General features: G+C 35.4%; 1 protein-coding gene across 1 annotated transcript in view; it reads left to right on the top strand.

Moving 5' to 3' along the window:
• The window catches only part of SPEF2 (sperm flagellar 2), a 64,849-nt gene extending 50,439 nt beyond the window's left edge, over positions 1–14,410 (top strand). Inside the window, 10 exon segments of the mRNA XM_059833990.1 lie at positions 169–291; positions 3,093–3,231; positions 4,574–4,803; positions 12,118–12,498; positions 12,501–13,309; positions 13,412–13,629; positions 13,716–13,924; positions 13,979–14,135; positions 14,240–14,369; positions 14,372–14,410. Coding sequence (XP_059689973.1) covers positions 169–291; positions 3,093–3,231; positions 4,574–4,803; positions 12,118–12,498; positions 12,501–13,309; positions 13,412–13,629; positions 13,716–13,924; positions 13,979–14,135; positions 14,240–14,369; positions 14,372–14,410 — 2,435 coding nt within the window.
• The last annotated feature ends 1,019 nt before the right edge of the window (positions 14,411–15,429 follow it).

Raw genomic sequence — 15,429 nt, forward strand, 5'->3', positions numbered from 1 at the left:
TAAGACACCTGAGTAACTACCGTTGTATTCTCATAAATGGTCACATGAAGTAAGGTGGAAAGTGCCATTTTTCATTTCAAAAAATGTGCTGTCTTGTGGGTGCCTGTGTACGGATACACAAACTTACCAACAAAGTCCAAAGACTGTGAGAGGTCTATTTTCCTGCAGGACCACCTTCTACTGCATCTGTGGTTGAAGTCAGTCCAGTTCCTATAAACCCAGAAGAAATAAAGAAACAAGAACTGACACTTAAAATAAAGCAAGAATATTTCAGTGCCTTGAAACAAGAGGGTATGTTACTATTTGGTTGCTTATATTGGGGGGTGATTGTTATTCCTAATTTAGGTAGTGTAGTATTCAAAACTATCCAGAAACTCTAGGGAAAATGGATGGATAAGTATGAAAAAGGAGGGGAGAGAAAGGAATGTCTGGAGAAATTAGGATTTTTTTTTTAGGGTAGTAGTCATCAGTGATTTTGTGGTAAATATATTGAAAATAGAAATTTGGTTTTCATTCTTTTTGTCTCTTCTGTTTCATTTTGTTTAATTTCATTTTCCTTGACTAAGCAGGTATTCAACATGAGAGAATAAGTTTCACGTAGGTGGTTAGCCACTCTTCGGTATTCAATTGAATTGAATTCAGTATTTGAAATGTTTTGATCTGGGAAAGAATTTATTGGCAATTATATATTTCATTGATGCTCTTCTCTCTGATTCCCTCTTCCTCAAGCCACATGGGATTCAAGCAGCAAGACACAGATTTTGTTTATTCTTCCAAACTCCTTTCCAGACAGACCCTTCCAAAAACTACATATAGTTCAGTCATTCTGTCTCTTTGTCTATCTTACCCAATAACTTCCAAGCCAACTGGTCAATTTCAGCCAGAACTAGATGTCTGAAAAAGAGAAGTCCCAAATTGAAAATGGGTTAAAATTTTTTTTGAAGAGGGGTTTAGGGTAGAAGAAGATGACCTCTTTCTCACTAAAGGGAAGATAGAACCTAGCTGTTAGAGATTCTGTTTGGCAACAGTTGGAAAGCCCATCATCATGTATGTTACCTCCTTGGTGGGCTAACTTTCGCACAGTATTTATTATGAAAAATAGAGGGCAAACAGCAGTTAATGAACAAAGCACAAATTCATAAGGCTTCTTTAGGTCCACACCAGACCAAATGCTTGTACACCTACCAGTTTCAACATGGTTTAATCCAAAAGCAATTTAGGAATAAATATTCTAAGATTTTTGGGATAATGAGGAGAGGAATGGTGGTAACTTTGAAGATCTTAATAGTATGAAGATGAATTTTAGGATTCATGGACATGAATAACTTTCCTTGAGGTTGCTTCATTTTCATCTTATATTTTAAAAAAAAGCCAAAGTAGGAATCTGAGGAAGACTAAATATTTTGAGCTGTATTTCATAATTGCACAGGCATATAGCTGGGGCATTTGAGGATCATAGTTTCACTTACAGCTATGGTATCTGGATGCTTGTGCTTTTGGTTACACACATACACAGAGACTAGCAGAGTCACTAGTTGTGGACAGTTGCTAAGTTTTTAATGTTGATTTCATATCCTGTTTCTCTGTCGCATCAACGTGCCTTGCCTTTTGCTCTGCTACTGTTAAGAGAGCAGCTTTATAAGTGAACTGTGCAGTACCTGCTTCTGAAAATGCAGGGAGACAAAAACTGTCATACACTTATCTTTGTAACATATTGATAGCAGCAACTCAAAGAAAATGCAGAGAAGTGCCAAATAAGGCAGCCTTGAACCGTATTAAAGGTTGCTAGACAGGCACAGAGCATCCACTAGGTACTTTCAGTTGGTTAGAACCTTTACTCTTATGTCTTTGCCATCAAATATAATAACCCTCTGTGAGACCCAAATCCATTCTATGGTTAACATTTTGAACGTGAACTCTTTCTTGCTCAAAACAGAAAGTGTGCAGAGTTGCATGCTGCTGTGACTGAGAAATAACATTAAAAGGACATGCCTTATATTTTTCAGGGTCCATCTTTCTACACTGATTGCCTAAAGAAAGCTTCAGCCCTAAACCTAAGTATTTTGAAAACTTAGTAGCATATAGAATAAGGATGAGAATGTAAATAATTTTACAGTCTTTAACTTTGAAGTCACTGTACCAATTACTATGTAATATTAATTGTTTAAAAGATTCTGCAGTACAGAAGGTTAAATATGAAGAAAAATCAAGTTGAATACTGAATTTGCCTTCAGGATTGAAAATAATCTCTAGCTACTGGTCCTCTTTTCGTACTCTTCTTTTGTAAGGCTTTGAATATCTTTCAGCACCCATTCCATGTATCTCTTAATACATTTCCTTAGCTGTCTTTTCATCCACTTGGCATAATTTTCACTTTGGGCATTGCTGACTTGTTCCCATTTCTTGTCCTTTTAGCTCTTTTTTTTTAAAGTATTAGCCTCTCAGTGAGAGACTGATTTTTTTTTTTTCTTAGTTCTTCCCATTCTGAAAACTAAAAATCATTAAATTCTCAATGTTTTTAAAAGTTTCATGTAAATACTCAATGCATAATTTTGGTAGAGGTGAATATTTTCTTAGTGCTCACTAACCAAACTCTTGTCTAATGCAGCCTGAGTTTTAGGATATAAAATAGTCATATGTAGGCAGCTTGGAGCAAAACCAGTGAGGTTAATTTTAAAGGGCTGGAGGTTAGAAACAGAAAACCAAACTTTTATTGTGATTAACATGCGTAATGATTTAGATGTGTTTTCTCTAAAATTTATCCATAACAGGGTACTCACACTTGCATCATTAAGCTTCTCGGTCTCTTGCTGTATAGTGTTAATTTAATTCAATGTCACTTCTACTTACACATCCCGGGCACCTCTGTATTAGTTTTATTATGATGTTTGTTACCTTGTGAATTCTTATGCTTATAGAAGACACACTTTTGTAAAATTCAAATCACAAGAATTTTTTCAAGAATATGAGAAATTAAATAAATATTTTACTGCCCAAGAACAGGTTAACATGTTAAATGTTAGGGTCTTAAGACTGAGAATTTTCCTCAAATTTTACAAATATTAATTATTATGACATTACTGTTTAAACAGAGGTAGCTGCAAAATCTCGACTAGAACTTATAAAAGAAAAAGGTTTAGCATTTGTTGAAGAGCTAACAATGAAAGCAGAAGAGGCTTATAAAGATATGGAAAAGTGGCTCGGATCCAGGTTCTTGGCAGAAATGTCCAGGTAATGTATATGCAATTTTAAACAGGAACCTTTTTTTTCAAACTAGACTATGCTAGTAAAGATAGTTGTTTATATAGAAGCAAATAATTTGAAAAAAAAAAAAGTCAAAAATAATAATTTAATTTAATGAACTGGAATTTAATTTTATCTTAAATACCTGAATGGCAATAACTCATTTTTTGGATGATTAGAAGGTTCTGCTGGCAGCAGAAGAGGTAATTATCAGTTCTGCTGTTTTTCTAGACTACCAATTTAGCAGATTTATGGGCATCAGCAGACAAGCAGTTATTCCATTTAGTAGAAGCCTCTGTATCACTTCATTGGCTTCTGTCACTTTGGATTGTGGGGTTATTTTCATTCCTGTGCTTTACACATGCTGGAAAATTCCACCTACTCTTACTACCACCATGTATAACATTTCTCAAAATTATTTCAAGGTCCATTAAAAAAAAAAGCTCTTCCTTGCATTTTTCCTGTCGTAGTAGATAAAATGTGCTTGGGACCACTCTATGACACTTAGGCCATCTGGCATAGAATGGCTTATGTCCATCTTATTAAAGGATTTTACTCTCCAAACGAAAGGGCTCACTTTGCCTTTTGGAAAATGTTTCTGGCCTGTACTAACTTTTGAAGCATACCTGGGACAGTGCTAGTTGATCCATGTCAGGGCAAGCCCAAGATGAGAGACAGGAATGTAGGAGATGAAGGCTTTAACAGGCAACAGCTCAAAGAGGCTGAGCCTCTGCCTTCCAGTCAGTTTTATTTCCTTTCCTGAGAGCAAGCGCTACGAAAGACACAATGTTTACAGAACATCATGTCGTTTGACCTGACACCCCAGGCCAAACCTATTTCTAGTTGAATGTTATAGACAGCTGACGTCTTTCCCTGGATAAGTTGTACTCATTATACTTGAAACAGGAGTTCATATGTCTCTCCACAATGCTACCCTAGAAAGTGCTTTGTACATCCGGGATTTAGGGGCAGAGCAGAAGACAAGGCATTGAAATAGGCTAAAGGATGATTACAGATGGAACATGTATGCTCAACCCCTATAAAATTTACGGAGTAAAGAAAGTCTCATGCTTTCATATTTTTGCATCAGGTCTCTTTTGTGGTTTAGATATGCTGTTATATAAATTTCCTACCACAGTCAAAGGATTTCTTGCTGCCAGAGGAGGACTATATTTCATAATGATTTTGCTGAGTGCAGAATTCACACAGAGAATTTGTAATTCTTACTTCAGGAAAGCTCTCAAAGTGTAAACACATTAAAATTTGAACACAAGTTATTAACACTGTATATTAAAAGTACTAATTGTTTTCTGCATTTACACTTTCACAGTGTTGAAAAGCTGATTGAGGTTGCACGACATCATATAGAGAGTTCTAGCAAAATCCAATATGAAATTGCTTTAGAAGAAACAGATTTCTTCATCAGCAGTGATGTAAAAGTGATTCCTGACCCTGTTCCTTCACCACATGCTCCACACATAGAGACCTCTGGAAGTGGTACTCTAACTATTTCACAACTTACTGCACTTCATAAGCAGTTTCTACAGGTGGCACCTAAAGGTAAGAAAAATCTTTCCTTTTCACTCCTGAAGGACTGTTAGTTACCTACTTAAAATTTAAAGTAACTGCTGGGAGCGACTAAATATTAGTAACCTATATTGTTAAAGATCATACTACAGTTAAAGATCCTGCTACATTTAAAAGTAAAGTCATAGTGCAGAATATTGAAAATGTGAAATACCAGACCACTTGAAAGCTTTTAATGTCTTTGCTGTGGGCTTTATATCCTCAAGACCATGTACTTAATATTCCTCTAACAGCTGTCTTTGTAATATGTTTATGAGAGTGGTATGTGTCATACTGACTTTGCTTAAAGATGCAAGTCTTTAACTTGTTTATGAATTCATAGCTCAGTGAACATTATTTTAAAACACATTTTTAAAGGCATCAGTACTTTCATGAAACTATTATATAGGTTCTATTATAACTATTAACCATTATATTCTTCAAGTCAATATGTGCCAGTTGTTTTGGGTGATTTGCAAGTGTTAACTCAGATATCTATTTTTTTTTTCCTTTGTACATGCATTTATTGCGTGCCTACCCTCTAATTATGGGAACCTTAGGCTTAGGATGCTTGAAAAGACTTTTCTTGCAAAACTTCCTACTGCTCTATAAATGTTACAAAATACTTTAGGTAAAGCAGTTTTAAAATGAGATGGAAAGTAGTTAAACATATGTTTGCAGAGGGTTTCATTACTACCAGTGTTCCATATTATAATTATAATTTTAGTATGATTGCCACTAAGATCATGCAGTACAATTTGTAAACATGTACTTACAATTCTTGATTCAACTCTTCAATGTAACAAGGCCACAAAGGCACAAAGAAGTCGAATTTAATTCTTTATTCAAAAATGCTTTTCATGGATATTTATAGAGAAATTCCAATTACCTTTTGAGCATGAACCAATTTTAGGCAGAGAGATCTTTACAGTTTTCCTTTAGAGAGATGCATATCACCGTATCTATAGTGTAGGAGCATGGGTGGGTGGGTAAGCATTCCAAACTCATCTATAGAGATTAATTTAGCAGATAGTATTGCATGCATACTGCCATGTAAATCTAAAGATCTGTACATTTCTAATGATTAGATAGTGCCATAGAGGTGAAATGCAGATACCAGTTTGACTGGTCATTCCACCTGAAAGGTTTTCTGTTGTTTTTAAATCATTTACTCATTAGGATATTTAAAAGCAAAAAATTTTGTCTAATACAAACTCTAATATTCTTGACATGGTTAAGGCAGAACAACTATTTTCCTTGCACGTTTGTAATAATTAGCAAGAAGACAAATGAAATCTTTATCTTTCTACAATATTATCCTTTTGATAATATTGTATTCACTAAAATGACCCAAGATGCCTGGTACGGCTACCCAAAAAGGCAAATATCTTGACTTAATAGTCACCAGACAGCAAAAGATTGCTGTTGCATGTTGTCTGGGGCAATGGTAAGGAATTGTTGTTTAAAATAAGGTCCCAAAGAACATGCAACAGCATTCTTCTACCATCTGGTGACGATTAAGAAAGATATTTACCTTTTTGGATAGCTGAACCAGGATGGGAAGCACAAGCTGTGCAAGTCATCTTTAAAATACTTCCTCCCATTCTTTTACACATTCTACGACCGCATAAATCGCATCCCAGATTTCCTAAGCCAACAACTCCCCTTTATTACAGAGACTCCACAGGAGGAGTTAAATCCTTACTGTCCTAAAACATCTGGAAATTTTTTCACATCCTTCTGTCACCCCTTGTTCAATAGAATGCTCAACAGAAAATTCATGCCTCCTTAGCAGTTAGTCTCTTACTGAACAAAAGAGGGAAAAACACTAAAGGACCCAGCACACTGGCAGTGAAACTGTTGGACAGCAGATCTAAAGGAGAAACAAAAAAGCAACAAACTAACCCCTGTCTTGGAGAACCTCTAAATAGATTTAGATTTGCTGCCAAACATTTTAGTCTTCTAATTCTTACTCACCTGAGCAGTCCCCTGAGCATTCATAATGGAAATCCACACAAACGAGCACTATGTAAATAGCAAAATTCCTAAAGTTTTTCTGAAAATGAAATATTAGGTTTATTTTCTATAGCATTATGGAGATTACATGAAGAAGAATTTTACCTAGAAATACAAGCAAAACAAAGAGTAACAAAGAAGAAATTATTATGTTGGAAGAAATAAACATGTAAAGAGTTTTCTCACAGGATATTTGTTAAATGTCAAAAGGATGTCTTTTCAAGTTATGTTTCACAAATTGCCAACATGAAAGCAAAAAGTAGGAGTGCCAATATACTTAAATATTGTTTGGTATTTACAAAAGAAATCTTATAAAAACTGTAAACAGTTTTGTGTTTCCTAGGAATTTAAAGTATTAAAGACCTGCCGATTCATCACAGACAACTTTGTTCTATCCTGCATACTTGGTTCTCCGTGGAAGCACATTACCCACCATTCTAAGCACCGATGGACAAAAAATGCAGCCTGTGCTGGACCTTCCTACCTATTGACATAGTCTTTCATTTGATAAGGAAATAATTAAATTACTATTTTTTTTATTATTCCAAGTGCCATTGCCCCAACTCAAGGTGGCTCTGCAGTATTTGTTAATTTCACTAACTCCTTTGATCAATTTGTTAATAGTGCTTTAATATATTGCCTCAGGAATGTGCTGCTTTTTTATAGGAAGAACTGTGGCAGGTTTTAAGTCGCGCTTCTAACACTCACTTTTTTTTCTTTTCTCTTCTATAGTTTCTTTGTGTTCTGTTCTCATCAACAAAATTAAACTAACCATCTATTACACCTCATCCCCTTTGATTCCCTTTAGCACTATATTCTTCTTATGACCACATCTATTGCCAATTCAATTAGTACACATCTGGAATGTCTCCGTTTTCTTCTAAAGCATTCTGCTTTAGAGAATCCAATTTTGGTAATGTTTTGCATTACCAAACAGATCAAAATAGCTTCTGTCCCAGACTTCCGTTCTCCATCTTATGACTGAATTACACTAGGGAATTTTAAATTTTGTTTTTTCACAGTCATGATCCTAATGAACCATTCCAGTTTGAATTATAGAACTGATTATTCATCAGAAATAAACTTCAGTCAGATTTAAAAAACTTCTATATCCAATATCCAAAAAATGTTTAAAATGCTTATTTATAAAACTATAAAATAGTCTGCTAAGATGCGAACCAGTAAAACATAGAGGAAAGCCTATGACCAAATTGTATTGTTATTTCTTTTCAAATTGTAGACTTGTCAAATGAGTTTTACTGTGTAGCTAAATTTGTAATAGGCATATTAAAGTGTGCTTCTAGTTCAGCTGAAATTTTACCTTTTTAATAGAATATTTTGTTGAGTGGAACAGTCAGAATTATATGCTGACCCTGAATAATGTCTATAGATTATGCTTTCTCTTCCCAAGCACTTTTGCAGAAAAAATTCAAGATCTTACAATAGTAATCTTCATGATCTGACTTTGATGTGACTGGAGAGTGAAGTCCATATGCGAGCATAGAAATAGCTTTATAATTTCTTAACTTATCTTTTGTAAGACTATACTTCTTTTCAATGTGCTTCTTTCAAAACTTGAATATAAGAAAGGTTAAGTTTGTAGACAGAGGAAGTATCTTTGGATGTGGATATAAAATTATGTGATGTGGATATAAAATGCCTGAACTTTTGGGATATAAAGCCCTTAATCAGAGATCCAGAATAGATACGATACCTCTCCCTGCAGATAATAGAAATAATTCTACTGACTTAGTTTCACTTACACCTCCTGATATGTCTCTTACTAAATCATGTATGTTATTTAATTTCAGAAATCTGTGACTGTTTGCCTATGGTGTTTAAAAATCTTGTTTACCCAATTACTTTTATGAAACGTATTTAACATTTTTGTATATCTTTCTGTGCATTTGAATGTATATATCCAAGTATTAAGATTTCAATTAGCATGACAGAAGAACTCCCTTTTCACCTCATTGCATCTGCGCAGCAACAGGCATACCTTACTCTGTGTGATTCTAAATTTAAAATCCCAATTCTTGCTAATTAATGAAGATTGGACATATAACATGGCAGAATCAGTAATAATTAGTGTAGCAGGTGATGAGTGTCTTTTTTGTCTAAGGGCAGAAGTATCCCATATTACTAGCTTTTAGATTAGTGAAGTTAGATGAATATAATTGAGCCTCAGGGTTTATTTCACTCATTCATCCCTTGTAGCATTGCTACAGACGCTGGTGCATAACTTGCATAGATCATCGTCCAAACTTCTAGTCAGTAATTGCTGTGGAAACATTTTTCTCAGTGAAAATGGAGGGGAATAGGAATCTGTTTAAATGTTTTGGTAAAATTTGGTGAAAGGGAATAAAATGTTAATATAATTCTCATCTCTAGTGTAGGTTTGCAATCTTCATATTTTGTTGGCTGTGTAAATTTATAATCTGAATCTTTACTACAGTTCCTCAGTTTAGGGAAACTGCTGACTAGTGTATCACTAAGAAGTAGTCTATTTTGTATATCTGTGCCTTATAACTGAGGCATGGTGATTGCTCTTGTTTTCTTATGTTCCTTTAAAATGTCACAGTCCTGGTTCATAGGGTATGTGCATCTAGTGTACACTTATGCAGCTGTCATTCTTAATGCTCCTTTCTGAATGTTTATTTTTCTGTTTTCAGTTTCACTTGTGGTCATAATCTTAATTTCTTCACTAATTATTTTTTGTATTTGTTTATTACGTTTCTGCACTGCTTACCGAAATATATATAAATGCTTGTCAATGTCACCTTGTGTATCAGTGAATGATACTCACTTTTAAAAAGATTTGAATGAAAAAAATTCTACCTTGTGTAGCTTTTTCTACATTAGTTTTCCTTTTGATTTCATTGATAACAAACTTCTATGTGAAAAAGAGGTTGCTTCATAAGTAGTATGGGCTGGCTTCCTTTTGTATCCTGTGTTCTTTCCATAGTACCACTGCAACAAATCCTACCTTTTCCCATGTTCCCAGTTTACTCCCACTTGTCCATCTCCTCTTCCTTTCCATGTCTGTTAGCCTCATTTAAAAAAACCCCACAACTGTTGTCTTTCTTTCATGCCATCTTACCTGCGTGTTTTGCTTGCACAACTGTGACTAGGATGCACTGGATGCTGTGTGTGGTCTGGAACTGAGTTTAGGCTGACTTATGCCTCTTGGCCACAGAGTGGATAAAAGGTGGTCATCTCCCCACTTTTTCCTCAGTGGGAGTACAGGATCTTTTTCCTGTACCTTGAAACAGATCTGAAAGAAATTTATAGGACCTTCATAACTCCACCCTACTGACAAACTTGGTTCAAATTGACCATTCTAAAATTATCACTGGCAGACAGACAAATTGATGTAGAGATATATAGACAGACAACTGAATAACCTTCATTTCCTTAGGTAAGCATGGTAAGAATATACTAGAGGGAGGATTTTAATGAGTATAATCATAGTTTAGATGGGTTGTAGAGCTATCTGATGATTTATGCCTCTTCACTATATACTGTTCTCACACACTGAAGGATACGCTGTCTTTCTAAAGACACATACAACTGATCACTTACAAACACATGATGTCCCAAACATATTTTTCTGAGAGTTCAAACCCTTGTGTTTTGAAATAATAAATCCCAAAACTTGAAAAATTTTAGTAACTTCGAAGGTCCATCTCACAGGGCATCTTATCCCTGACAGTGGCTCACAGAATCTACTCTGATCCCTATTTTTCTAATCAACAGCAAATTTCTACAGGTGCCCATACACCTCAAGAAGCAGTAGGCACTATAGAGGTGTTTCTACGATTTTGTCCCTTCCATTCTCTGACTTCTGCAGTTGCAGATCCATTAATCTTGCCCCCATCTCTTTTTCACCTCTTCTTGTGGTTTTGTGGCTGCCTAATGTTAGGGAAGGTTTATAATCTTTACTGTATGCTAAGAATGCTTCTCCTCTCTTTTTGGTCCTGGGTATGGTACTTGGGCACAGGTCAGAAAAAGCTTCTGTGGTCAGGTTGATTTTGCTGTCCATGTGGACCACAGCTGCTACCTCAGATTTAAAGTTCTTTAAAAGAATCAGTCATAATGGAAATGTATTTAAACTGTATGTTCCTAACATTTTTTAGTATTATGGTCTTTCAGGATACTCAGAATAGAATGGAGCAGAAAAACTGTCATTTTTATGACAAATGGAACAGAACAGTTATCATAAATTGTATAATAATGCATATATGAAAATTTGCTCTTTCTTGTAAAATAGAAAAGAGTGGGGTACAAGGACTCTTTTTCTTAAGACCTTTTAAAGCACCAGAAATGGCATTTCTTTCTATGATTAGCTTAATGTAATTGTTAATTTTGCCTTTTGACGTACACATCACAATAAGGAGGGTGGGGAGTCAGATTATTCTTAGGTCATTTCCTCAGCGCTTTACTTCTGCTATTTCCCAATGAATAGATTTTTAGTTTTATTGCCTCAGTTCTGCACGGAATTTCATTATTTGACTTCTTTCTTTTCAAAGTCATGACCTTATGGCAACAGTGTACTAAAAGAATCATTAAATTACTTGCCGGAAGTAGGAGATTCATGAGCTCTAGAGATAGAATTTTCAAGAATGTCAGCTTATGGCATCTGCTCCTACAAAATACAAGAACAACCGTCTTGAGAACAACTTGGGAAAATAATAATGAGAACACTCTCAATGCTTTAAGTATGTTTCCATTTTGAGTACAAAATGTGAAGCTTCTACAGTTCCTCTTTCTCAAAGCAGTAATAAAATCATTCTGCAGATAAATATATTTTAAGAAGATCAGGTCGGCTACATGTGCTGTAGAACATCGTAAGCATTCTGTGACAGGTATTTGATTATGTATTTACGGATTTGCTCCAAGTTAACTTCATAGGTTTGTGACCTCAGTAGTATCTTCTGGAGACATTTTGCCTGAAAGACCATTCTGAATTCCATCCCCTAACTTTGTTTTTCTCTGTTTCAGAAATGGTACTGATGCTACTGCAATTTATTGGTTGCATACTCTGGCAAACTTCTGGTATTCAAAAGGAAATCAGAGTCAAAACTGACCATTTCTTACAAAGGTCCTGGGTAGCCTCCAAGTGATTTAAGAGTAGATCTCAGTTTTCCTTGTTCTCTTTTATGGCTGTTTATTTCAAGTCACAGTCTAGTCCCAAATTAACAAAGTAAATGTGGATGAAAAAAGAAAAAATACAATTGATAATTTATGCAATAAAAACTATTTTATATTTAGTTGTTTCTTTCTAAATTATAGCCATAAGAGCACTGAAGCAATTTAAAAGCAAGAGTAATTCTTCTAGCAAGAGAGAAGTTGGTGACAGAGGGAAAGAGAAGAAAGATCTGGAACATCAGAGAACAAAGAAGAATCGCCAGTTTCCAAAAATATGGTTAACAAAATACTCCTGGTTAAAATATGATGATGAAAGGGGAATAATGTTTTGTGCTCCATGTCGTAAGCATAACGTGGATTTGGGGGAAAACATTCATAATTTTTGTTCTGGCACTGATGACTTCAAACTTGAACTTATAAATACACACCAGAGTAGTGAAGCTCATGCCTGGGCTAGTTGCATGGAAGCTGCTAGTACTGCTTCACCAGACACAGCTTCTGCTGAGCAGATGTTGAAGAGCATGAACTCATAACATTAGGTAGAGCAGAAAATATTTTTAGAACATGCCATGCTATTGCTAAATCTGGTCGTCCCTTTACAGACCTTGACTGGATGTGCAAACTAGATGATATGAAAGGAGTGGATACTGGTTCTGTATTTAGAAATGACAAGTCGGCAAGAATGTTTATACATTTTATTGCTGAAGTAGAAAGAAGAGCTTTGAAAGAGAAACTGGAGAAATGTAAATTCTTTTCTGTTATTAGTGATGGAGTCGCAGACAGTACACTCAAAGCAGCTGCAGTTGTCTATGTACGCTTTGCAAAAGAAGGAAAAGTCCATTGCCAGATTGTTGGTGTTCAACCTGTTCACAAAACTGATGCTTCAACTATAAAAAATGCAATTGAAGAAACATTACAAATAAATCTTCAGGTCAGTCTGGCAAGCCAAGACTGGTCAAGAAAATTAGTTGGATTTGGAAGCGATGGGACAGATGTCATGGTAGGAGAAAACAGTGGGGTAGCTAAACTTCTGAGGGAAATTCAGCCTTGTTTACAGTCTGTGCATTGTTTTGCTCACCGCCTAAAGCTGGCTTACAAAGGAGCACTGAAAAATATTCAGCTATACAACATCTTAAGCAATGTCTTGAGAAATACATATTACTTCTATCACAACTCACCTCTGAATAAGAGTAACCTCAAAGCCACATACGAAGCCATTAAGTTACACCCAGCTATTCCTTCTCGCATTGGAGGCTCCCTGTGGCTTCCTTGTCTACAAACAGCTCTACAAATTCTCCTTAAAAGTTATCCTGCGATTGTTCTACATCTGAGTAAGGTAAATTATTTAAAATTTGGATATAACTTCAGGAAAAATTATTCGCTATGGCTAATTTTGGTACATATACCTGATGCTTGCTTTTTCTGTATTGATTTCCAGATTGAAAGAGATTCAAGAGCCTCAAACCATCAGAAAGTTAAAGGCCTTTTACACCTCCTTCTGAGAATGGAGGTAGTCAAGTTTTCTCACTTCTTGTTGGATGTCATCAATGTCCTTAACATTTTGTCACGTGTCACTCTGGATCACAGCTCCTCCATTGCAGATGTATTTGCAACTGTGCAGTCAACGCTGGAAACACTCCACATGTATCAAACAAGGTCCGGCATTTCTAACAACTGAACTGTAATCTCTTAGGATATAATAAAAGAGTATTATATATTGTTTTGTATTTTGTATTTTTCAGAACTGGTCCAAAGGAACGCCTGATGGAGACCATTCAGCACTTTCATGGTTATCAGCTTGTTGGAAATGGAAATATTTCAGCAGAACGAACCAAAGTACTGAGTAATTTGGTGAAGAGGCTTCGTGATTGTTTTTGCGATGCAAGTCAAGATGTTTTGAGAGCAACTACTGTTGGAAGTTTTAAACTATGGCCTGAAAAAATGAAACAAGGTATAGAATTGTGATAGTGGCTATTTGAAGTGCACCTTCTAAATTTTTTAAAAGCATAAAAATATTTTTGTTTTGCCTCTGTTGTAGAATTTGGTGAAAAGGAAGTGTCTGTCTTGACTAAACATTATGAATTCATACTAGAAGCTGCTAGTGTGAAAATAGGTGAAGTAGAAACTGAATGGAGCATGTTGAAATTAGAGCTGTATAACAGGTAATAAGAAAACTGCATTTGTGTTTGTTTATTGATTTACTCAAAAGGATTATGGAAATACATTTACTTCTAGTTGTAAATATATTTCTTACCGTGCTTTTTAGATTTCAGAACATCCAGACCTTGACATGGGATTTGGTGAACTCAGATTGCTCAAAGAAGTATCCCAACATCCTGACATTGGTAGATTTGATCCTAACTCTGCCAGCAAGCTCAGCTGAAACAGAGCGAGGCTTCAGTCAAATGAAACTCACCATGATGCATTTGCACTCTAAACTAAGGTCTGAAAGTGTGACGGATCTTCTGATAATTCAGATGAACGCTCCAGATATCAAAAAATTTGACCCCCAGAAAGCTATTCATTTGTGGAATGCTACTTGGCAGAGAAATAGAAGACTACAGGGAGGTGATACGATGACAAATGAAAGACCAGATGACTTACTCCTCTGAGTTTGATTTGGAGAGTCTCTGTGGAAGTGACTAGATGAAAATTGTTAGGGTTTTTTTTTTTTCACAATCTTCTTGTAACATACTCGGACACTTTAACAGAATACCTTGCAGGGTTAATAAGTGTAAAATTTGTATTTTTTTCATAATGTATTATAAAGTTAAAATATGGCTTTTCTTTATGTTCACTGCTGAATCGCCAGTAGATGTTTACATTTGCCCTTCTAGACCTGACTTATAAATCTGAAAACAATGAACAAAAATAATGGAGTACATTGTTACCTTAGTGACACGTGGACAGAGGGATGAATCATAACTTCTATCTGATTGTTTATTGCATTTAGCTGAGTCATAATACATTATAACCACTGGAGTTAACTGTCATCTTACTATCAGTCTTTAATAGTTCAAGAAACTTCATTGATTCTGAAAACCCTGATTTTCTTTTGATAAATGTGTGGTAAATCAGTGCATTATTTCTGTTAAATGATTGCTTGACCTCTGTAGCCTATGAATTCTGGGTCATACCTTCTCTCAGTATCTATCTGTTGCTACTTTTTATTCTCTTGTGGGTAAGGTTTAACATGACCTTTCACAGATTTTTGTCAGAGCTGTCTTTCAGAAGACTTTTCTACAGAGGCAGAACAGATCCATTTTCCATTGCTGATTATTAATTGCACAAATCAGTCTTCCCATAGCAAATACTCTTACAGCCAGGATATGACTAGTCCTATGACTTCACAGCTTGAACCACTTTTTTCCTCTGTAAAAATGTTTGTGAGGGTTGCAATAAGAATGCTGTATCTTGATTTTTCATGTAGGAGCTGAGAATGAGAATTGTTTAGAG

The sequence above is a fragment of the Gavia stellata genome, chromosome Z (assembly GCF_030936135.1).
Source record: "Gavia stellata isolate bGavSte3 chromosome Z, bGavSte3.hap2, whole genome shotgun sequence".
Lineage (NCBI taxonomy): Eukaryota > Metazoa > Chordata > Aves > Gaviiformes > Gaviidae > Gavia > Gavia stellata.